The 26,376-nt window shown below is 41.2% G+C and overlaps 1 protein-coding gene across 1 annotated transcript in view; it reads right to left on the bottom strand.

Annotated features, from left to right (window-relative positions):
- ZNF521 (zinc finger protein 521) overlaps positions 1–26,376 on the bottom strand; it is a 209,275-nt gene that overhangs the window by 24,218 nt on the left and 158,681 nt on the right. The window contains exons 5-6 of the mRNA XM_009871678.1: positions 6,007–6,138; positions 3,246–3,361 (exon numbers count right to left, since the gene is read on the bottom strand). Coding sequence (XP_009869980.1) covers positions 3,246–3,361; positions 6,007–6,138 — 248 coding nt within the window. The remainder of the gene's footprint in view (positions 1–3,245; positions 3,362–6,006; positions 6,139–26,376) is intronic.

The following is a 26,376-nucleotide window of genomic DNA, read 5'->3' on the forward strand; positions in this document are numbered from 1 at the left end:
ATGTTCCTATAGCCTACTCTTCCTGGAACAGGAGTCAGAAAACATTAAGAAAAAAATAGCACTCGGCCAAACATGAAATTAAGCATCATTATAGGCATTTATTTTCTGTATCTCTGAATTCATTCCCTTTAATTACCAGCTGTACCATAATGTGGATAGGGCTTCTATGCTATTGTGTTCTGCTCTGCTCTACCTTGTTCATGTTCTTACTCTGCCCTACAGCCATGGAGCGCTGTCTGTGGCTTCTAATCTGAGGTGATTAGCATCTCTCATGCATGTGAGATGCACTTCAGATGCATGTTTAAATTAAAAGCAAGGAGCCGTTCCTGACAGAGCGAATAAACACAGTCGTATGATGCAAGCCCCAACACAAACCAGGGTAATGTGAAAGGATAGAGAAACATAACCTGGAGGCTACTTGCCAAAGATTCCACTGCTTCTGCTGGTAGATAGCCTGAACAAAGCGATGTCGTCTAGAATAGGTTTTAAATGAGAGTAGGCTCGAGATCAATGTATTTTCAACAAAAGCGGACTCCAAAGCTCAGTACTCACTGCTCTGCCTAGGTGCTTTGCTGCCCTTTCACTAGCCTGGGTAGGTAACTCGAGGTGAGAGCAGAAAGCCAGTGATCCCAACAAATAAATGCAAATGGCACAATGGTACTGCATTTTTTAAAATATAAGGCATTATCAGCTGGGGTGGGGCTACCCAAGTTAATTAAAATAATAAACAATGAATTAAGTGAATAAGAAAATGAATACTTTTTTCCTTTTTGCAAGTGTAGATAAGCCAGAGAGAGGCTGTCTCTAAGGGTATGGAGATGTGGTCTATTAAGAGCCTTCTGCAGCATGGAACAACCAACACACTGGTTGTCACCTAGCCAATGTAGAGCATAATTTGTCTCTCTGTCGTGACATCCTTCTTGTGCCCTTCAACAGAAAACGAGGTGCCTCAGTTATGCTGAAGTTTTAATGAACTAGGCTTAGATGAAGAGAGAAAAATCTTGCCCTCAGTCTTGGGTAGGGATGAATTTCGAGTGGAAAACATTGTACTTTTATTATGATAAAAATGCTGAAGGCAGCTGGTTGGGACTGCATGTATTTTGAAACAAAAGCATATTTTACAGCAACAGACTAGTAAGGGATGGTACCCACCACAGCTACACCTGGATCTCTGTATATTTTTCGTCTTCAGAAATCAGTTACTTATTCTGCCTTTGTAAAAGGCAGTCTGAATTAGGTTAGTATAACAAATTTTTATCCTCTTGTTCCCATTTCTTTCTTTCCATAATTGTCTTTTGCATACCTGAACCTTCTCTCTTACTGAGGTTTTCTTTTTCCTTTTTTCCTTTTGGTCTTTCTTCCCTAAAAATCTCTCCTTTCTCTTTCCAGAAATTGCTGATGTCCCTACTTCTCCCTACTTCCTCATTTTGATTAATCAGTCATGAACAACAGAATTTGTGAAAATCATTAAGCCAAAAATATTTAAATATTTTTTAATGAAAAAGCAGTTTCACCTTATTTGAAATACTTTGCAAAAACACTCAACAAGTATTTTGACCAAAAAATTCCAAGAAAATGTTTCTACAAAAATCACGCTGTGAAAGAAACACATTCAACAAAATTAGTTTCCAACCTTTCCTCATTCCACTCAGTTTCTCCTTTATTTTTCTCACAAGTCTAATAGCTTCCTACACAACTTAGATCATTTTCTGACTTCAAAACTCAGTCTTCCCTCCTTCTGTCCATTCACGATGTATGAGTGTCTTTTTCCCTAAACTTTTTATTTTTTTCCAACTTCTTATTTTCTTTCCCTTGTACTCCTCTTCCACTTCGCGTCAGAGTTTGCATGCAATGCCTGGTACAGACTAAACAGAACAGATTTGGATCTATTGAAAATTGGGGAGAGATACAGCACAGGCACCTTGGGGTGTTATAGGTATGGTATGGCAGTTTATACAGGAGCCCTCACGACCTAGGGGTCCACCAAGAAAGAGGTAAGGAAGGCTATAAGAAAGGCTTTATTCCATGTTGCTTTCATGCAGAAAGAAATTAGAGAAGAGAAAATGTAGTGTAATCAATATAAATACCAATCTCTCACACAATGAATTCATGCACGGTTTAAATCCTTTGATTTCCTTTTTCTTCAAAGAAATATTTCATTTCATCATGCCAAACACTAACATCAGGTTTTCAGCATGTAAAACGTTCAGTAAATGAAATACTAAATGGGAATATGTGTGCGCGTGACTTACTAGTCTTTTGTCTGTGTTGATGAGATGAAAACCAGCTCTGGTCCAAAGCAAAACTAATTGGGGACACCTCAGTCAAAGGATGTCGAGAGATGGAGTCTCATAGTGTAAGAAACTACTGAAAAACCTTAAGTGCTGAAAAATCTCTTCATTCCAAATAAAAGCCACACGGCAGACAATGTAGGAAAGGCCTTACCATACAAATACTTCTCCTTTTTCCACCCCTAGAGACCATTAGAGACCCTGAACATTTTTCCTCTGCCAACCTATCTTAATACTTCAATATAATTTAGAATCAACCTTCTGCTGCCGTCTTAAAGTGTAACACCACATGAGGAATAAGACACCACCACTTCTGACTGCAAGGCAAGCAGTGCAGAATGTTAATATATATCATATAATCCCTTCACCCAAAATTATTGTAAGATCTTTTTCAACATTTATTTCTTCCTCTCTATCCTTCTGTTTATCATTAGTAAATAGCATCATTACAAGTCTGACAACACTACACAAGAAGACAGTGTTCCATTCATTTGACCCTTTCTTTTGACCCCCACCAAGTCAGTATTTATGGGAAATAGCCAGCAGGTCAATCTAGGTAAATTCTGTCTACTTCCCCGCTTCCTGCATCCCAACAGTCCTACTTCAGCTAGCTTTTCACCTTTAGGGCCAAAGGAATGCACTTACTGTACATTTCAGTGCTTGAGTAAATGTTTTATGGATATCAAACAGAAAAACAGGATGGTCATTTCTCTCTCCTTAAGAATATCTTAAGCTGCAACAACCTGGAGAGCACGAATCCAAAGGTGGCTCCCAAAACTCAGTTCTGTATCAGGTGGCTTTCTGAAGCAGCATGGGTTGAATCACCTGCAATTTCTCTTCTCCTTCCCTCATTCCCACCCTGATGATGAGCAAGAATCAGAGGAGGACATGGCAAGCAAAGCTTTGAAATCAGCTACCAAATACATAATGCTACTGTAACCCCCAGTGTGGTACCTGCAGCTCTGTTTGGAAGAAGAACTTCTGTGGACACTGTGTGCAGTCATAGATCTTGTCCTCTTGTCCATGGGCTGAGAAAATATGCTGCTGCAACTTGTTTGCTTGGACAAACACTGGAATATTAGACAAACAAAAAGCTTTTAATTATTTCATATTGCAAGTGAAGAGTTTTTTACAAACAATTTCCCATTAACACTCAGCAATTCCAAGAGGTAAAATTAGGCTGGCACACTCTGATTTCACATTACACTGTTGCTACAACGGGTACCAATGAATGTTATCTACAAAGGGTGATCCTTCTTCTAAAATGAATCAATTGAAACAGATGTCTGGTTTAAAAAAAAAAAAAGAAAAAGAAAAAAAAGGCTCTAACAGAACAACCAACCTAGATTTCAAATTTAAAGAATTAAAAAAAGGCATTTTCTCTTAAGAATTATTTCTTCATGCTTACTGTACTTTGACTGAACACATACAAAACTTATTTCCCAGCAACCAACAGGTCTGAAAAGCATAGATGCCAAAGTCCTGTTTACTCTGTGTACCTAGAGTTAAAGCTAACAAACAGCTCTGTATTTAAATGTGTTAATGCTAAAAATCATATCCCACAGCTACACTGGGGCAATGTCTATAAATGTGAAACAGAACTGCAGGTAAATTCTCTTTGGATACTTTAAGATCAACTCTGCCTACACACTGAATGCAAGGGTTTCAATAATATAAACATGTTCAATTTTAATGACTACAAAACAAGGCCCTAAGACTGTGTAACAGTTTACCTAGGAGACATACTATTAATAATTAAATTGTATATGCCAGAGGCAGTGTTTGGGTTGGCAGCACTGACTTCTGATGGATGCCTGGTGCACTGTGACCTAAAAAAGTTTGCATCTACAATATTAATCTGTATAGGCAGGGAAAGGATTTATTAAAGATGCTGGCATTTGACTTTGACTCCACTCCTAATCATTAAAATTATTCTAATTGCAAGGCAACAAAAACCATCAGAATATTGTTCTTCTGAGTCATACATTTTAATCACATTTCTCATTACCCTGAAAAAAAAGATCAGATTCCATTTTCCACATAAAACTTATATTGCTGATTTTTACTTCTTGTTAATATTCTAGCAAGACGTGCTGAAATAATTTAATGGCATATTGCTAATAAAACACCATTGTTTATGATTAATGCCTGTTGTCTATTTACCCCATCAGCAAAAAGGAAAAAGTGTTTCACACAGATTGGAATCGACTTATCTCCATACTCTTTAACATATCTTACAAGGCTACTGGCACAGGCACAAGGAGAACTGTCAGTGGGTACTCCTTACATATGTAAGTTTTTACATTGCGTTTATAACTCCACCAAACTTGGAAATCAAAGATGCGTGGTGTTACACTAAAAAAAATCACATCATAACGTGCATACAAAGACAGGGGAAAAAATGTAGAATTGTTAATAAAACAAAAAAAAATACAAAAAAGCACCTAGCTGAAAGAATGATTGAACACAGACGCCTAACAGGCAAACCGTTTACGGCAGTACTATTCATGCTCAGACATTACTATGACAAGCAGTGAAGATGAACTATGTATTTTTTTTAATTTTATAACCCACAGAAATGTGTGAAACCTGAACACAGTGAGGTAATAATCATCACCAGCCACTGTATCTGTGAAATGAAAAATTCAACTTTAATTTTCCTCTGTAGCACACACTTAGGTTTTATTGGGAGGGGAGCTGCCAAACAAAGAGAAGTAAAATGAAGGTATTAAAGGGTCTATTTGCCTATCAATGAAAACCCTTCACTCCCATTAATGGAGAACAGAAACCTTGAATGGCTTCCAGAATTAGCATGCCATTGATGTGAGAATACCCAAAGTGTGTTTTGTCATGTTTGTGATTATCTTTGATTTTCATCTTGTAAAGCAAAATTGGGCATGTAAGCTACATATTAACGCTGATGTTTTAGGTTATCATTTTATGAAATGTTCTATTAAGAAGTCCTTAAAAAACTCACAACAACTCTGTAGGCATCCTTCTAATGTGTTTTCATTTCCAACAACAGCATTTTTCTGTTCCTCATTATGGCCCAAACACTGCCGTGCTTAGCCCTATTGGGTCAAGTTATTTTCTCACTTGGCTTTTACTATCGAATAACACCACTGACTTGGGAAGGATTATTCCACACTTGGACTTGTGTCAGGGGAGAGCAGAACTTGTGGCAAGATGGCATGGTTTGCTTTTAAAAGCACATTACAAGGGTGTTTTCTTCTCACCACAAGCCAGCAAAGACACACAACCAGGCTCTCTTACCTGATCAGAAGAGAATGTTGCTGCACAGGCTCCTCCTAGCAGCTCTTGCCCGTGGGGTCAAGTTCTGCTCTTAGTTATATTGTTTTAGATGAAATGTCTGTAGCTCTAAAGCACAAATTTATGGGCAGTTTTAACCTTGGCAAGTTTGGAACATGAAGGTAATGAACGTGATACTGTGAAAGGTAACAAACTGCCACTTCTGTAATTATAAAATCTCAAATTTCCGATAGGAGAGCTTGAAACACAGCTCTTACAGATGGATGTCTGACCTTCCAAGGAGCTCAAACTTTCTAAACAATCTCTAATCAATATTACTAATGAGCACAAATGTAATGTTCCCTCCTAAAGCCAACCTAAAGCCAGCACATGACACAGTTGTAAGTGAAGTTCTGCAAGCACAAGCTAAGAGCATGACTGGGGACAAGCAGTGATGGCCTCCTACCTGTAAAGCACACCGGGCATTTAAAGGTGCCCCCCATGCCTTCAAAGCTGTGCTCTATCAGGTGGCACTGAAGTTTGGCAGGAGAGTCGAATGTCTGATTGCAGAGTTTGCACTCATGGTTCAGTCCTTCATCTGCAGAAGAAATCAAAGGAAATGTGAAATTCACCACAGCTCTTACCAAACAGCAAGTCCAACACGATCAATGAACTGAACGGACTTTTTGCTTTCCTAAGCTCAGGAACCTGGATGCCCCTCAGCACCTACAGTTGCTGAAGTGTTCTCTTACCTAGAAGATTTCAGAATGTACAAAGCTTAACTGGGCATTAAAAGCACAGGCTGTGCACATACAATTAGCAGCAAACAGGAACGCAGAGCATTAGACTTTAGTAGGAAATGATGAGTAGGACCTGAAACATCATCTCTTAGCAGAGCCACCTCATCACGACCTAGTGCACTTGCAAAACATTGCGTGAGGAATTTAATGCTGATCCACATCATCTCATCTACCACGACTAAGAACCACAAATGCATGCATTTTCGGCACTCTGGCTGACATGGAGTTTCTTGGAACGCAAGTGAGAGGGGAAGGTAGTCTGTACCCTCACATCACTCTTGCTCCTCGTTTCCTGTCCCAGGGGCATATGCAAAACCTTTTGCAAGCCACAGGATTTCCCACCTCCCTTTTTGACAATCCTAGGGTGTTGTTTTTTCTCCCTTTATTTGCATTTCTCCTTCCAACAGCTCAGAAAAGTCCCCGTGTGCCTCCTGACGCAGCTTTCCTGTCAAAGTCCTGCAGCTTTAAAACCCTTCCCACTCCCCCGCTGCTTGTTCCTCTGCTTCCTCCCATTGTCCTCCGAAGGCCAAGGCCGGCTGGTGCCTGGCACCAGGTTCCCTTCCTGAGGGTGCTGCAGGATTCATCCACTCCGCCATGAGGGCAGTCATCGGCTGTCCTACTTAGAAACAGTTGCTAGGTAAGAAGTGGCTTCCAGCCCTGCTGCAGAGGCCTCAATTCCCACAGCGCCGCTTAGAAAAGGTCCTTCTGTATGTCACCGGTGTGCTACATGGGTAGCACTGATCTCGCAGGTAAATACTGTATCTGATTATTAAAAATCAAGCGGGAATGAAACGCTTGGCGACTGGCATGGCTCCCTCTTGTTTCTGAGGTGAAAAGGAGTGATTTAGGAGAGGGCACTGCCTGCCCCGAACACCTGAACACGAGGCTGCCTACCCCCTGCCGAACAGAGGGCTACCTGCCAACATTAGACACCACAATAACAGACGTTCACGGTTGGCAGCTGCTGGAGATGGTGAGAGCAGAGACAACGTGTTGTACTCCACACAACAATCTTCCCCATCAAGGTAAAGGAAACACAACGTGAGGCTTGTGTAGCAGAGTGGGACCACATGCCCTCTCAAAATGATCCTTAATCACTGATCAGAATTGAAAAAATTTCAGTGCCAGCCCTCAGCTTTCACTTCTCATTAGCCCAAAGGCTAAATTTAGCCTTCATGTAAGTCATGGTGTCTTTAGCAAAGGGTAGGGGTTTCTGGGCTTTAGACAGCACAAGCTAAGCTGGGTGGTGGTGGCTGTTCTGCAGGTGGGACTACTGAAAACTACCATCTGTTTTTTTAAGAGGCATCAGACTTCTTTGTAATGAGTAGGTAAGGGGTAGATGAAAACCAATAAAGCCAAAAGACTTACACAAAATTGAGGTCGAGTGATGGAGTGTCTCCTTTGGAGTAAAAACACGCTAAAATCATGTCTACTCCGACAGTTGAGAACTGGGGATCTCTCTCGACTCCGAACATCGAACTACTGTAATGTTCGTGTATACGGTGCTTGCATTGCCTTTCATGGTAAAATGTTTTTCACATAGCGACTGTGAGAGGAACACAGGACCCTATTTTGTCTCTTTAAAATGGACACATTGGCATGTGACCATTTTTTTAACTCTCCTGTCTTCCTGTCAGTCTGAGTGCAACAGAGTGGGGCCAGGGGTATAGAAAAACACAGCTGAGTGTCACCCACGTGCTCACACAGCAAACCGAAGGCTTTCCTTCGTTCTCAACCCAATCCTTCCTTCAGGTAGTGTTCAGTGTTCCTGCCTGCCTCCATGTGCTGAAGAGCTATCAGAGAGGTGTGGAATGCCAGGCCTGCTCTGGGAATCAGCTGAAAAAGGTCAGTGGTCCCGGCAATCCCATGCCCACAGACTATTGCCACTGAGCAACTCCTTGTTTGCCTGCATTAGACAGAATTTTGCTGCTTCTGACTCCCAGCCTGCCTAACTTGGCACCAATTTATAGCTGGATCCACTGAGGATGGCTGTCAGCCCAAACTCAGGAAAAGGCTCAGGTCAGTCTCAGCTGTTTTGCCACCACAGCCTCTCTGGAGAGACAGGCTGCTGAAGCATGTCCCATCTAGACAGACAGACTGAAGGTCAGGTATCATCAGCTGAACATGCTCTGTGAAAAAGACTCCCAGGGGCAGATTAGGTGTATGTGACACCTTTTGTAACTTCCCATAGATAAATTAGCAACCATTTATCAAATATATGCTAACTATTTCCTTAGGTGGGAAAATTTTAGTGGATTCTCAAGAATTGCGTCGGATTGGGAGTTTTCCACTATCACTGACAAACTCTTCCAGTGTGTTCTGCATTTGCTACTGCTGAGAGAAGACAAGTATGGCCTGTGCAGGCACTGTTAAGGGGAACATGAGGGAAAAGATCCTGACATGCATTGGTCTCTACATCTAAGAGAGATGGCTGCACCCTGCAAAGCAGGTTTTATGCTGCATTCTCCCAACAGGCAGCAACCCACAGCTGTGGGCAAAGCTGCAGAACAACATACTAAAAAGAGGAGGAAGGCTCAACAAACCACACATAAATGCCTCTGGACTTGGGGGGAGAGGGAGTGTACAGAATGTCATATGTGATCAGATCATTTCTCCTGCATCCAGATCATTACCAAAAGTGGTCATTACCAAACAAGTGGTTCTGAAGACAGTGGAACTCCCCACAAAAGGTAATCATGAGCTAGAAAGCCTGTAGGGTGAAGTTTCTTCATCAAACTGTTTGTGCTGATACACACAGTCAAAGGAATTAGGACAAAGGGAGCTCCATCTCAGGATCTTCCACATGTCAAGGTCAAGATAATCAATGCCAATTCTCAAATCACAGAGTTACTGTAGGCAAGTGTAAATGAACCATGCTAATCATTCTTGAGTAAGGGAACACTGAACAGGGAGCTCTTCAAACATTTCAGTGGAGAAAGACTTCCTAAAAAGAAATAATTTTCTATGGAGCTACAGAAGACAGAGAAGGCTTTTTCGTCTTCCCATTACCTTAGTTAATAAGAAAGAAGTAGGAAGAAAGACAAACACTCCTAATGCTGAAGCAAAACTAATTTTAGTTACACAGCATTTGTACTTGTTCAGGAAGAACTGAACCCCATTAAATGTGACCCTATTGTATTTCCCATATCACTGAGATCCGAAGTGATCTCCTGGTCACAAACATCAAAACTACTTTGATTCCTGTATGTTGCAAATCCAATTTTCCTAAAGGCTTACAAGCAGGGTTTGAAAAATCCCCTCACCCACTCGCCTGGGGCAGATAGGAAACTTCCCCAGGCAAGAGACATCAATTTGTGCAGAATCTACGCTGTCTCTTAAAAATAAAATGTTTTTAGTCTCCTAGTTCTAAAGACTGTATTTAAAATATGACTACTTTTGTATAACAGATAGAACATTTTTTTTCCTAAGTCCTATTGTTCATGAAGTTATAAACCCCTCCCCTCACAATCTTTTTTACACATTTTATGCACATACCTGCTCTGTGTTACATCCTTGGAACAAAAGGCAAGGTTCCAGTCCTTGAATTCAAGAACGTGAGACCAGCATGGTTTAAATTTAATTAAATTACAGTATTGGCAGAAGAGCCAAGAGTGCTGGGTTCTGTTCCAAACTCAGACACTGACTTACTCTTACCACCTTGGGCATGACAGTATGGTCTGTGCTTTTCAAGACTACTCATCTTTAAAGAAGTGTTAATTTTTAATTTCTACTTTAATAGGCTGACCTAATTAGTATCCCTTAAGACTTTCAATACAGCTGCTCCATGGAGCTGGAGAAGAGTCCAGGACTATCTACCATACACAGAAGAATCCAGAATCACTGCCATCTGCTTTTGTAAAGGTTTAAGATAACATGTCTGAGCACACAACTGCCTGCTTGCTTGGGTCACACAGCACTGCAGAAGGATGAGGGAACAAGGCTTTTTCCCTGTACTGTGCTCTCCATAGAGAATTTAAAAGCACAGCCAGCGCTTTATCTTCCACTGGCATGAAAGAGCCAGGGTGTGGCAGCTCTTGCAAAGGCGCCAGATGCTGAAAGAGGATGCAAAAGACTGTTTACACACCGGCCTCTGTTCTAACTCTTCGTGGTTAGCAAACAATTTGATAGGGTGCTATGGAAGTGCAAAGTATGATATCATTAATAAATAAACGACTGGTGAAATGTCACATTTTCAGTTTCCATTTGGGATAAATCTGAAATGGAATGCAGTGTCAGATACAGTCCAAGAGGCTCTCCTTCCCTGCAGAACAGAGCTACTGCTCTTTGCTCTTAGTCAGGGAAAAAAAAATAAAAAAAAGTGCTGAACAGCTTTAAAAAATTCAATCAAAATAATCTGCTCTTTGGAAAGGTGGCGGCTGACAGTAATTGGAAAATACTGCCTGACTCATTTATTAAAGTGAGATTCAGAGTCAATTGATTTAATAACCATTAGAATATTCTATTAAGGATATAATAGGTTGGCACAGCCCTATTTTTTATTAAGAGTTATAGGTAAGAAATAAGCAATGCTATGGAATTTTAGACAACTGCTGTATGGATTAGACTAAAAATATGGCTTGCGAAATAGGTATAAAAGCAGCAACTATCAGGAGGAAGAATAGGAAAGTACATTACAGTGCAAATGAGTTAGCTGAATGATGAAAAAGAAATGAACCTTTACTATAAAGCCTGCACTTTTCCAAATCTAACAAAAAACTCGGTACTGCATTCCCTGATGTGGTACATCGTAAAACAAGTCAGCACGTCCTTCACATTATGGATCCAACAACTCCATAAGGAAGGCAAGAACAAAGTGCCCACTGTACAGCACTGAACTGCTGCTTACTGTTGCCCTTACGTGGTTAGGATATGAGTTTGGACATAGCTAGGATCTTGCAGCACGGATGACGAAGGCTTACCCACTGCTGGTAGAGAAATGAGTTTGATGCATGCAGAATTTCTGCATAAGTAAATTACTTTCCATTTGTAATCTTTATTCAGATAATGGGAAAATGTAAACATGAATCAATTCTAAATAAATGCATTTAATATTCATATAAATGTTTAATATTTACACAAATATTAAATGTTTCAGTGGAGGTAGGTAGATTTTAATTGAGGTGCAGCCTATTACCTCAGCAACTAACTTGATAACCAGCTATAAAAGCAAACAAAATCAGTCTTCGTGATGAGCATAAATGCACATTTGGGGATCCTCTGTCTTTGCACTGGTTACCCACGCTGCAGAGTTACCGGGTGACTTGTACGGCAGGCAAGATCCCCCCACCTGCACCCCGACTTGAGGCACTGCTTTAGGTGACCTGGCCCGATTTGTGCTACCAACCCATCGCATGACTTGCTGATTTCATGGAAGGCCCTGACATTTCAATATACACTTTAAACAAGTGAAACCCTTTAAGTAGCCTCTAGACTGTGTGTCCCATGTTTATGCTTCTTGCTCTTCAATAAAAACAAAACTAAAGCAGCTACAAGCAAATGTTCACTGGCTGACTTACATGCAGCTGTTAAGTTGGTAACCACTGGGGGCCCTCTTATATTGTCTGAGCAACACTACAGCCATTACCGAGTACCAATTTGTAACAGTTTATAAGTAACTCTTTCTCTTATTCACCCTCGAGATTGTCCAGAAGAGTCCTTCTGCCTTTTACTCTGAATAAATCTATAAGCAAAGGTCCAAAGATGATGATGTCCTCCTGGTAAATCATCACGAGGCTTGGCCCACGTTTAAAAGCATCTGCTAAGAAGTAGTGTAAACTCTGCCCTCCACACACAGCACAGGAATGAAATGGCCTGCAGTCCCTGTATTTTTTTTCAGTTCTAAAGCATGCACAGCTCCCACATTCAACGTGTTTTCCTTATATTTTTTTTTTTTACCAAGCAAACCATGGCCCTAAACCAACTTCTCCTTCTTCACCTTGCTTCCACTTTTCCCCGAGTTAATTTTGCAGCACACATTTGTAAGCCAGAGATCTGAAGGAGTAAGGAAGGAACACTATGGATGACAGCTAACCCCTCGGCTACAACATCTCACAGTGAAAACCCGGGAAGGACAAAATACATCGTGTAACAACACTATAATTTACAGAGTATACAGCCACCTGTGCTTCCTAGCTTATAGTGCTGTGTTTGTCCGCATCTTTTTAATTCTACCGGCCATGCACCCACACACTCATCAGTCTCTCTGTGCCACTAGAGACAATCACATTCTTGCCCAAAATTCAGTCTCAGGGTCCACTATGGTAAGTAAGTGCATGAAAAGTATCCTCACCTGCTAAGGAACACATAACACCTCTCCCAAGACTGGAAGCTGAAATGAAACAGTGCCTGAAGTCTCCAGCACCACATTTGTGGTTTTTCCCCGATTGTAATAGGGCTTCTGTCATTTTCAATTTCTCGAACACTATCGCAATGCCTCCCCCCAGGAAAAAAAAAAACACAAAACAAAACCCCCAAACCATTATCTACCATGGTGTGAATTTTGGAAGCTGCCATGAAAAGCGTGGAAATATAGTTATAAAGAAGGAGACACAGTAAAGGCAAAGCATGCAGCCTGAATTTGCAGCAGAAAAAAGAATACAGCTAGAATTTACAGCTGTGAGAAGAACCTACCACAGGAAAAAAAATTTTTTAACATCCTAACTAATGGTTCAATTATGATGGAACACGAAGGAAGATTGGATGGAAAGATGGAAGTACACCTTTGTTTCCCCTGCAGTGTCCAGGGCAGACCACCACGTGTTTGGAATCGGGAGGGTGGGGGAATGAAGTATCTTCCTAACCCTCTTGGCACTGTTCTGCATTTCCCTCTCATGTCACACACTACTACTGGTGTAGGCAGGCCTATATGGTGGTCTGTATTTATTCTTAATACCAATTTTAACCAAAGTCACAATGTTAGCTACAGACTGGGAAACTCAAAACATCAGGCTACAACCTGAACAATATCTCTCTCCTCGCTTTTCTTCAGTTCAGAATGGCTTTTGGGCAACAAATGCTCTGCCCATGACTGAAGTGGAAAAGATGCAATCAACAATCCTAAACTCGAGTCACCAACAACCACAGCCTCCCAAGCGAAAACGTTGAGACCAAGCTATGACCCTGCCTTGAAGGATACTGGCCAGCATCAGAAAGAGGAGGACAGGATCTGTACTGTGCTGCTGTGGCCAGGTCACATCGACTGAGCAGCACCAGTTAGGAAGCCTAGTTCAACATGCAGGATATAAATCCTACTGCAGCCCTCTGCAGCCTACTGCTAAAGCTACAACAAAGGGTGCTGATTGATGGAGTGACAAAGAGCTGGGATCCACCTCCTCAATTAAAGCAGAAGTTCATCTCTCCAGGGCCAGATTTTGAAATTAGATCTGCTTAAGGGAAAGCCAGTCTACTGCATCTTTCCTTCCACTGTATTTTTGTCTGAAGCAAGGGATGCATTTCACTTCACCAACTGTTCACTTTTTTGCTTGGTTGCACTCACTTTGGCTGCTTGTAAGTGAAGTCTTCCTACCATGTGCCTTGTATGTTCTATTAAAGCCACAAATTGGCTTCGGTGAGGCTGGGTGAAAATAAAAGAAGGGCAACTGGCAGGGTCTATTTCTTAATAACTGTCATGTTTTCAGCTCAAGTAAGAATGTTTTAAATACAGCAAATGCCCTCTCCATCAAAGAACAGCATTTTCCAGGCAACTCTCTACCAGGAGAGAGTTCAGGAATTCAGCAACAGGGCTGTTCACCAACTGATGGGAAATGCGTAATTTGCTCCTTCTTGTCTGTAACTGCACCAGGAAAAAGTATTAAAATTTGTTTGAAAAAAAGTCTGTGTTGCATCATGTAGCTACACACTTTACAAGGTTACACTCCATCATTGCAATAAAATCCCACGTGATAGAGCTTATTTTGGAAACAATTTTACCATGGGATATAAAAAGAAATTTAAACCAGTAGGAATAAGCTGAGTGCTATGAGTTATTTGTAGACAGATGATCCAGCTCAACGTTTACCTTTTCAAAAAGCACTTAGTGAACACTGATTTAAAACTTGGAGACTGATCCTTCAAATGCTGGCATAACTAGCTCAGGGGAACAGGCGTCCCGTCTTACGAGACTCTTGTCTAGACTTTTTGTGGGTCTAAATTCTGTCAAAGAGTGCAAGGTCAAGCACTCCATCCATACACTGCACAGTGAGACACAGATTATTATCTATATATTACAAACAAAGAAACCAAACTCTGGAGCTGCTAAATGTCTGTTTTCCCACTGCAAACAGAGAATGAAAACTCTTTTATTAAATTCCAGTCGATGAGGAATCAGACTCTGCTTAATCTGCCCATCCTTATGAACAAAGTGTTAGAATTAAGGTCAGAACTGAGTTTTTCTTTGTTATGTTCCATGAGCTAAGAGCCTATTTCTCTCCAACACAAAAGTGTAAGGTCCTGCACCTGCGTCAAGGCAATCCCAAGCGCAGATACAGGCTGGGCAATAAGTGGATTGAGGGCAGTCCTGGGGAGAAGGACTTGTGTGTGTTGGTGGATGATAAGTTCAACATGAGCCAACAGTGTGTGCCTGCGGCCCAGAAAGCCACCCGTATTCTGGGATGCATCAAGAGATGAGTGACCAGCAGGTCGAGCGGGGTGATTCTGCCCCTCCACTTTGCCCTTGTGAGACCCCACCTGGAATATTGTATCCAGCTCTGGAGCCCCCAACACAAGAAAGACATGGAGCTGTTGGAGCGAGTCCAGAGCAGGGCTACCAAGATGGTCAGAGGGCTGGAGCACCTCTCCTACGAGGACAGGCTGACAGAGTTAGGCTTGTTCAGCCTGGGAAAGAGAAGGCTCCAGGGAGACCTTATAGTGGCCTTCCAGTACATGAAGGGGGCCTACAAGAAGGCTGGGGAGGGACTTTAGAAAAGGGCCTGAAGTGATAGGACAGGTGCTAATGGGTGGAAGCTGGAAGGGCGTAGGTTTAGAGTAAATTTAGGGAAGAAGGCTGCCCAGGGAAGTTGTGGATGCTCCATCCCTGGAAATGTGCAAGGCCAGGTTAGATGGAGCCTTGAGCAACCTGATCTAGTGGGAGACGTCCCTGCCACAGCAGAGTGGTTGGAACTAGATGATCTCTGAGGTCCTTTCCAACCGAAATCATTCTATGATATGATTCTATGAAATCTTCTCTAGTAAAGTCAAATTACAGTTTGAATGGCTCAGTGATTGCCGGAGCAAAGTAGTTATTAACAACTTAATCAAACTGTAGGTGAAAACCTAATGAAAATGTTACATTTGTATTCAAAAGAATAAAGAACAGTAAAATAAAAGTAAAATACTTTTGGCTTTTTTAGGCTTGCTCATTCAAGAATATTTTTGTACACTGTATAAGCTACAGGGTTTTTTTCTTATTTTTGCTTTCTGAACAAGTTGGAGAACTAGCTTTCTCAGTTACTTGGTTTTAAATGCCTGCTAGTAATGCCCACTTATCTGGGACTTCTGGAACCAGTGGAAGTACAGGTATCTACTTTTAAGCTTTGCACAAAGAAAACACAGTTTGTTAAACTAGGAGAGGATGCTGCATAAACTACATGAAACCTGTTCTAAATTTAGAGAAGACATCTTTTTGCATGGAGGAAAGTGTTGATATTAATTCTACACCACTGTGGAACATCAGTAGGTTTTCTACACAGCTCTTATCAGGTATTTCTTTTGTACTGAGTATGCAGAAAGGGTCAGAGATGCCTTCCTTCTTCCGGCATGAAGCCATCAGATGTCTGGAAGATAAAGTCTCCAAATGCTGGAATGCTGTTTATCCCACCTACAAAGAATTGCCTCTTTACTCTTAAAAGAAGTGGAAGAAAAAAGGAAAATGGAAAAAAAAGAAGAGTAGGATAGGATAGGATAGGATAGGATAGGATAGGATAGGATAGAGCTTTCCTGTACTATTGGATATTTGAATTGAAAGCATGAAGAAATAACAGTACTCCTTATATTTCCTAATACATCAGATACTACTGATAATTTCTTTCAGATCTGAATGCCTGAGTCAAAGGTTATTTGGTATCTTGTTGCTTAGGTGAGGGACACTATTTATCCTGATCTTAAACTCATTTAGGGGTGTATCAACTTCCTGAGTTCCTTTCTCTTAACCTCAATCTCCTTATTCCCAGCTCTCAGAAAAATCAGAGAGGAAGAAGCAGTTTGGGCCATTAAGGCCCTCAGGTCCATGCTGACAACAGGGCATTTAATTAGATTATTTTCACCTGAGCAAACTGCTTTGCCAGTTAGGCAATAATACAGCAATGTATTAAAATGATAGAGCTTAATTTAAAATAAAGAATTATTTATATTGCTTGTCTGACTTAGTTTGCTATTATATTTAGGAATGCATAAGAAAACTCAATTTTAATTCACATTAACCTTTCCCTATTGTCTCTCTTTGATCCTGCTATAAAGCAAGCAAGTAGCTTTGGGCTCACATATGAAAAAAAGGAACAGACTTCATTCTAAACCTACTCCACTCTCCTTTCCACTTTCTCTGCTGGTATTAAGACTTCACACTGAGCTGAACAAACAGCTGTTGGGCTTTCTACATTAAAAGTTCTTCATTTGTGGATAAGAGAATAATGAGGGCCAATTAGTTATTTTTCTTCCATTTGTTACATGTTTGTGTGTTGGCTTTTTTAAAACTTCTAAATTCCACTTTTATACATATATTCCAACTCTTCTTCAAACCTAATTACTCACTGAAGCAAAGACACCATTTCCCACTATGCTAGCAATGGAGGAATGGTACCCAAGAACAGTCCTCTGCCCCTTCCAGTGAACTTTCAGGTAGCAGACTAGCGAAGTTATGAGCATGAAATAATAAGGGAAAAGAAGAAAAAAAACCACAGAGTAGAACAAACAGAGAAGAGCTGGCTGAAAAGAGATGTATCACTGACAGGCAAAGATTGGTTGGGCAAGGAGAACAGGTGTAGTAGCAGTGATAAAGAAAAATGAGGGTAGACTGAAAAGGCTGATAGAGGGGAAGAGGTGGCAAGCAGAAGCAAGACAAAGGGGCATGAAAACTAGTTGGAGGCAAAGAGGCACAAGAAAGACTTGATTTAACCCTCATTTTAATTTCACTGAGGAAATTTAGAGAAGCATACATTTCCAGACAGAGCTTGGGTAATTTAACGCATCTCCAATGACAATAATGATAGATGTATTTTTACAGCAAAATGTCTCAAGCCAACAATGTTACCACTATATAATTAATAACAATAAGCAATTAAAAAGAACAGCACGTTACATGTATAAGGCATCAAACTATATTACCAAAGGAAAAAAATACAGCACTTTCATGAGAAAAATAAATGTACAGGCTGTCAGGTCAGTGTATATTCTCTCTAGATAAAACTTACAGAGCTGGAGAAAAATGCAGCGTGACATTAAATGACTATGAGGTGATTAACATCAGTGAAAATCCAAAAAACACTGGTAAGACTCTAAGGAAATCTGAAATGCGATATGAAACACATGCCTATAACAGCAAGAGAGAGGTGGCTGACCACTGTAAGGCATTAGCTTTTACTAAGACATACTCTAACAAATAGCTTACAAGACTGCATTTGTTGGCTGAAATATTCTCTGAAAAGCCCACTGAGTTTTCATTGTGTGTGTATCAGTCCATTTAAATAAGAAGAGGTAGGAAAAAAAAAGAGGAACCCAAGAAGAAAGGGAGGAGAATTCAAATCCCCCTTAGCAGGAGCTGGGAGGAAGGGATCAAGAGATGGGGTTTTGCTGAAATTTCTTCCATCCCTTCCTTCCCCTGGGGATTTGGGCAAGGGCCAAATTCCACCCCTCCCGAGAGACGGAGTTGGCACCAGATCCCCACTCCCTTATGCCCCTTAACCATTCAGGCTCTGGGCAACTGTTCTGTCCCAGCCTATGAATTCTCAGGGCTTTCTCTGCACCACCCAAAGCTGACCTGGTCTAGCCCTACATCCAGTGCTCTGGGTACACACACCAGGCGCCTAGCAGTCGCTGAAACAGTTTATTAATGCCATGTGCTGCAAAATCGGGGGAACACATTAAAAAACATGAGATTTAACTGAGTATATGCCTGGAACTCTGCTTTGGGCATTTGAGTTTGGGCTGATCCCCCTCAGAGGGCTTCTCTGTAAGAAGGAAAGCGAGCATCTGATTTTTTAAAAAAGGAAGACATAGATTTTGATGCCATACTGTTGTTTCAGGGGCTCAGGTTGAAAAAGAAGCACTGAACATTCTAACACTTGTGATCAAATTGTGAAACTGTGAAACCTAATTTACCCAAATGAAATGGGGGACACAAAATTAATTCAGATAAATGAGGATTCTGAATAAGCAAGGGACTCTTTAGTCCTTCTAATACACATCCTGGGACACAACCTCATTACAGATCAGGAGTGTTGTGCTGTGTTTGTGTCAGAGTGGAAGTGTCAGTGACACAACAAATAAAACCAAAAATATCCTACTCCCTGATCGCTTATTTTGTGTTTCCATACACACGCTACACGAGCCTGAAGAATAATTAACACTGCTGAGAAGAAGCAGCAACAGTGGATGAGTCTCACTACAGCAGACCTCTCATCGTAGGAGAAATACAAATGTACTAGTTATCGTAACTGTGTTATGTTAAGTAGACCTTTGCCCCACATTATTGTAAGTTAGAGGAGGGAGAGGGGAAAAGGAAGATGATATCAGCATTCTTGATGATATTTTATTTATCCACACATACTGTTGACACAGTTGAAGAATAAGCAGAAGAATGGAAGGAGACACACACATAGCACTTACAGACACCTTTTTTTTGCATTTTGTCAAGGAAAAGAAGATTGCCAGCAAAGACCTATCACTTTTACAGAGCAGTCCTAGGCATTAATGTCAAAAGAAAAAAAAAAAGTTTCAAATATTTTTACAGCTATCATGTGGAATTATAAAGATGCTGTGGGCATCTTTGCTGTGGGTAAAATTTTAATTTAACTGTAGGACAATTTGTCTAAGACCTGAGCAGATTCATTTAAGCTACCATTTAAATATATACCCTGACTATGTAAGGAATGCCAGTTCTACAGGATTTTGCTTCCATCCTCAACCTCTTGATGATATTAAGAAATAAAAGTATTTTTTAACAGAATTGTACTTGCCTGGCTTTTTATTTTTGAAAGCTGGAGGACCATTGTTTGGAAGCTTTGATGCTGTTTAAAACTGTCTTCATCACAAACCTTGCAGGCAGCAAGTTTCTGTACTTACATGGCACATTATGATTACTTGTCAGTCCTTCTCCAGACAAAGTGGGGAAAACAAGCATCTGAGATGCAAAGATGCAAAGCAGTTAGAATAGAACTCCCAGCCCCTTCAATTGCCTCCTTCACCTCACTCAAGAAGCAACTTTTAATTTATTACACCTGGAGATGAGCTGAGGGATATAACACTGGGCAGGACTGGAACAACAGAAAATAAGGTCAAGGAGGAGCATTAGCCCTCTAGTCATATCTGGAAAAAACAGGGGCATTTTAAAAGTCAAAAAGAAGAAAAAAATGAGGATGGGAGAAGATCCAGGAGGACAAACTTGCTTGCTATGCCATGTATCACTCTGAGAAGCAAGAACCCACTTTTAGATTTCACAATGCATTTTGCCAAGAGTGAAGCATGCAGATTTTGATCCCGTGACACTTTTACAAATAGGCAACATATTTTGTTGGTGCTCATTTCTGTTTGGTTGCTGGACTTGACATATGATATGGCAGCAGAGAAGAAGAAAAATTGCTGTGTTAAATCCTGGAAAATTATACAGCAGAAAAGGTGGGCAGCCTCTGTAGTTCAGCTGGGCATCAGAAGCCAAAGATCAGAACTGAAAATAATAGATGACAAAAAATACCTGCAGAGCTACAAGCAAACTGAGGTGGGGTAAACAGAGACCCATACTTGTGAACCATCTACCATTTCATATATGTGACTGACACACCCTCTCCCCAAAAAGATAAAGTACAACAAGGTGGCTATAAGGAGAAAGAAACAAAACTTGAAAGTGAGCTACAGAAAACAGAAAGTTGGCTGGCATACCAGAACACCTGTGTTTCTCAGAAAATAAACCACTCTGAAGCTCTCAGTAAAATGCAGCAATAGTAAGACAAGTCCAAATTAAAGTTGTTGCTCTGCCCTTGGTTCACTACATTGGTAAGGTATTATATCATGTACGGTACATTATCTCCGAAGCAGACATTCTGTGCCCGGATCAAAACTCTGTCACATCACAGTAAGCCAAAAATATCTGTCCAAGAACAGGCATTTTTCACCTTTTATTCTTTGAAAGACTCACATGAAAACAGTACATGTTGTATGCCCAAGGTCTGCAGTGCTGTCTCTTCCCAGCAGTACAAAACAAATCAATGTCGGAAGGGAAGAGTTTGCCTACAATCATTGCATGGGTGTTTGTATTTGTGCTAGAGAAACAGGAGAAAGCCAGCAAACACTGCGAGTGTAATGGTTTCAAGCATGAGGGAAATATGTGATGCAACTTCTATTGTGTTAATCCAATAAGTAACAAATGTCACTTCTTAGGGTAACCTGATGATTTTGCCTCTTATAGTAAAAAGAGGGCTCATGGGGGTCAACTGATTTCAGCTGAGCTAACACGGATGGAGCATACAGCCTTTCACGTTGGATAACAGGCTCCATATTTTGCACTATACTTTTTTTAAGATGCCACACAAATGATACTTTCAAAGGCAGCTTAATTCCTCAAACCCAGTGGCTGCCAGTGGAAGCTGGGTGCTCATCTGCATCTATACACCTTTAAAAAAAAATCCCTCTGCTGTGGAAGTGCAGAAGAAACTCCCTTCCTGCCCCCTCCACTCCCTGCCAATGTATACCATTTTCCCAAACCCCCTTACTGCTTTCACCCAAATATAAATAAAAAGGAAGATCTGCTTCACTACATTTGCTTGCATTAACTGATGTTAAAAAAGTCTGTTAAAAATAAAGCCCAACAGTGACATTTTTCTTTGCTAAAGCATGATAGCAGCACATTACAAACATTACAAAAAGGTCCCCTGGTAGGATTGTGAAGTTCCACTCTGGCAGTAAAATGCATCTACTGTATGTTCCCTGATTTATTTATTTATTTATTTTCTAACGCAGGATGTGTCACAAATGCAGATAAAACTCCCTGGCTCAGCAGCTGGGTTGCAGTCCTGAATGGGAGAACTGGATGGGCACAATGTATTTTTAATATTCTTTTTACCCTGGTCAAATAAGTGATCCTGTTTACTGGTGGCAATGACGCTACAGCTATTCAGTCCCAACTTGACATTTTCCCTATGGCTGCACCTCTCGTGCTTTTGCACGAGTTGGGTGGTTCTGAAGGACGCAACACTTTGTGCCCAGAGGTCCTTTTGACATTTTAGAACAATGCATTCATCAGGCTGCCAGTCTCCTGAGGTACACCCAAAGCAGCAAAAAAAACTAAGGAACCACAAAACCCAGCTCACACACTCATCCTCCATGAAATCTCGCCCTATGCCAGTTGACACACAGGTTTCTGGGAAAACAGTTTCAAGCCAAGTTAAAAACTGCATTGCCTTCAGGGAAGGTGAGTACAGATGCTAAATTAGGCCTGGCAGGGTTGCCAAAGTGGGGAGAAATAGAAACAAAGGGGTCAATTGTTTGCATGTCCCTGGTGTTGCCTACTAGGATAAATATAGCCTCTCCTCTCTCGCCTCTCTCTGTACTTTGGGCTTTGTAAAATGCCCTGAGTATCTGCAGGACTGGGTCCCAAATCCTGCTGCTTTCATAAGTTTGGCAAATCCTTAATGCCCACTCACTTGAATCTTCTTAAAAATCCATTTTTTCTAGACCACCCAAGGATGCCTGAGAGCAAACAAGATGTGGGTATGTAAGTGGTTCTGTGGCCCTAAGCTGTCAAAGGTTGAAGGAATGAGCACAACAGCAGAATATGCTGTCACCTGGCCTTGTTACCCACTCCCCGCAGCTTACACTATATTCCAGGTGGGTGGCCCCAGACCAGAGAACCTATTCATGTGAGGACAAGCAAGCAGAAAAGAACAGGACCAGGAACACCGAATAAGGCCCCAAACAAATAATCACTCCAGGCAAGCGTAACAGAACTTAGACACTGAAAGAGGACACAAAGCTGGGCAAGGTAGAGCTGTGCAGGAGTCCTGACAGCGTTTCTTCAAACCACAAGAGCCCCGTGAAAAGAGCTATTGGGACATTGTCTATGACTCCAGAAATAGTTGTTTAAGTCCATGAGCACTAAGAAGAGCAAAGAGGTAGGGATAAAGAAATCTCAACAAGGAAGCGTAAGCTTGGTGGCTGCAGCTGTCTAGTCTGAGGAAAAGCTTCATGGTTAAAGTGAAACGTAAGAGAACTGGCTGTAGAGGTGGAAAGAAATGGAGAGATCTTTGAGATGATGAGAAGGAAAAAGCAGTGGGATTTGGAGACAGGAATGGGTGGATTAACGGAGCAAAAAGGAGCCAAAAATAACAGTGGAGGAATATTGAGAGAACATTACTGACAGGTGTCTGCTAGTTGTAATTATGTACCTCTTCTAATGCCAGTGTTATATTCGACTTTATCTAAACACAGATATTATTTCTGTCTTCGAAACTTCTAATCAAAAGAGAAGAACAAATATTTTCTGCCTTTTTAAAGGACTTGACAATCAAGCAATAAATGAACTGCACTGGAGAAAGAGAACGTGGAAGAGCAGCAATACAGACATGTGTACCAATAAAAGATACTTGCATATGCATTTCAAATTATATAGAGAAATTATGTTTGAACCACTACTTAAGCAGGATTACCCTTTAAATTTTGAATCACTCCTTAAATAGTAGCCAGAACAAGTCTCTAATATCAACCTGAATGAGGAAGAGCAGGCATTTTTCCCCTGACCCAAGCCTAAAGGGGCTGCACGAGAGAGGAGGAGCTGCTTTTCTGAGAAGTTGGCAAATACCTTTTTCTAAGGAGACTGCAGTCCGCTTGACTGCTGTCTTTTACGAGCAAATTAACTGCAGCCACAGCCCGCTACAATCAGGTGCTCAGTAATGTGTTAACAGGTAGTTATGCAAGCAAAAATGAAATCCAGTCAAGCCAAGCCAAACTTTGATCCTCAACCTATCTTTTACAGAGCAGCACCAAGGAACTATGTTTTTTTTTTTCTTAGCAGCTTTCACACTGATACTATCACAACAATTAGTGCTTTTGAGACATGCTAGTGGGATTGACAGCTGGCTGATGACACAGCACAGCTTGGAGGCTGCCATTAGATCATCACTATTGACAGGTTATCCACTTGCTCCTCACTAACAAAAAGTTATTCTATCTTTTGGCAATCACAATGTATTCCTGAAACAAGCCTCAAAACAAGCATCTTCCACAATTTCGTATTATTCACATCTGAAGTGATAACACAACTATCCCCAAATTGTGTTTCAGAAGGGGCAACCCGATGCATTATGGACACCCTGCAAATGTTTAAGGCAGATTTTCTAATATCTAGAAAAATTGCTGCAGTAGGATTTTCATTAACCCTGATGACTACCATGTAAACTGTGGAAAAGTGAATGTGTGCACACATACGCACACATGTGTATTTGCTTCCAAGTCAAGTTTACAAATACAAACAAAGGAGCAGCGAGCTCCTGTAGAGGCCAGCGAGTGAGATGGTTCTGCACAGGAAAGTAACGGTGGAACAGTGAGAGCATCTCAGCTGAGTGGAAGAAGATGACCATAAGTTACCAAGAATTAAAACCAAGCAAACAATTCTACATGAAAAAGGAAGCAAGAAAGACTTGGTTTCTCCAGATTTGTGTTTACCAGTTGATTGACTCTGTGTCCCAAAATGTACATGCAGAAGGTCTCTCCCAGGTTCTATTTTTCTGTTCTCTACTACAGAATCTATAATGTTTAGAAAGGGCTGAATCTCACCATACACTTTTTCCCTGTCTGGGAACACTTTACAGATTGCTGTCCTCCACTCAGCTGCATTCACATGAAATACATAGAAGTGCAGGTCTCTTTGAGCTTTCTCTCCCTTTGTCCCATGTGAACAAAACAGGGAAGACTGACACCTGGACAGGCATGTACTTTGGCCATGTGACTGCTGCATAATGTGGTACTCTCAAGAAACAGGGCTTCATATGTATGCTGAGCATTCTGGCTTCTGAGCAACATAAGCAACAGTGTTTAAAGTACATATAGATTTCTTATCACCCTGGGTGAGGTGTGGAGAAGAGAAATTCCTTGCTCTGCCAGATGTCCCAAAGACTGTCACTCTCTTGCCACCTGCTACATGTCCCACCCAGTGCAGAGGAGTCTGGCTGATCCCAGGTCACCCCAGCACTCCTCTCCATGCCTCATTTTACAGTATAGAATAAAACCAACCCAAACCAGAGCATGTTCTTTACGGTTAGCCTGGCTGACATCCTTTGAGCTCACCTGCTGTATGACTTGGGATATGAAGTCACTGTTAGAAGGTCAGCCTGCAGTGATTTACTGAATGAGAGAAGCGTCATTTCCTTTGCAAAGTGAGTTCTCAGAGCGCCTCAGCAAGTGTTTGGGGCAGAGGCTGCTTTTTGCACATTTCTGTATTATCACTGCATGTTATTGTGGTGCTGGAACAAGACTCCACGCCAAATTTTAGTAAATTCCTTCAGCGCTCGTTTGTTTTTACCCACCCGTGCACTAAAGGTGCACAGTCCGCAATGCCTCACGATCACACTGAATTCCCAAGGTACTGCTGGGCACCCAGCATCTCACACATGGCTCTGACACCCTGCTGAATGAGGCCCTCACAGCTGACTTCTGATTGACACTCTTGCTTTCCAGGACTCCAGGATAGGTCTCGCCATGAATTCAGAACTTGGTATGTTTCATTGAAACACAAAAAAGACAAAAGCCTAAAGCAGCAAAACACTAAATGAAAACAGGCAGTGGGCCTACTGGTTATGGATGTGAGACACTGTTTCACGGAAATGCCTTGATAACCTTCTGCCTTGAGTAAAATGAGACACTTCTTTCCCTGGACTGCAAGCAGGGTGCTAGAAAAAGGCTAAACATTTTAAAAAGTACTAAAAAAATAAATTTCTATCTATCTATACAGAAAAAGAAAAGTCTAAGTATTTCTAATTTGGAGAAATCATCTCATGGAGCATACTAGACAGTTGCTAGGGGCCTCTGACTGAGGGCTCTTGGGTCTTCTCCATACCTTTGATCTGCATTATGAAATGTTAATGTCCACCACGTCAGGACTTGTTACATAAACATACCCTTTCTCTAACTGCTCAGTCCTGCCCGTTGCAACTTCCATTCATATTATCCATTTATATTTAAATGCTGACTTGGAGCTTATACCCAGAAGCACTGACATTTTTAAACAGGAGCAGCTAAACTAGGGTAAACTGCTAAATATAATTTATTGATGATAAAGAGCTTGGTTCAGATTAAATTCCAGCAATTTAATAATGAACACATTCACATCCTGCATCCGGAATATGTATATGTATGTGTTTTCCCCTCCTCATTTAACTGGGAGAAGGGGGTCTCGGAATCTGTGATTTCCTGTTGATTAGATACGAAGCAACCACAAGCACATGTTTTTGATATCTCTATTAACAGACTGTTCATATCTAACTGCAAAACTTGGTTGCACTTCTCTCAACATCTTTGCCCAAGACAGACCAGTAAACACAATTCCTCTCTCTATAATTAGCCTTTTCTCTAAGGGCCCTGAAGTAAGTCTGCATGCCGTAGATTTAATATCCAGTGCTATATCCATATGTGCTGCCCTTGCCTGGTCCCAGAGCATATAAACTCCCCTATTAGCAGCCTTGACTGCTTAATTATGCAGATTTTTTTTGTACCCGCCTGCCTGTAAAATTACTGTGTCTAACCTTTTTTTTCTCCCTCCTCTTTGCACCATGCTGGCCATTCTAATGAAATCGGCATAGGGGAAAGGGCCTGATTTGCAGTTATGGAGGCTGGATCGCACT

The sequence above is a fragment of the Apaloderma vittatum genome, unplaced genomic scaffold (assembly GCF_000703405.1).
Source record: "Apaloderma vittatum isolate BGI_N311 unplaced genomic scaffold, ASM70340v1 scaffold4586, whole genome shotgun sequence".
Lineage (NCBI taxonomy): Eukaryota > Metazoa > Chordata > Aves > Trogoniformes > Trogonidae > Apaloderma > Apaloderma vittatum.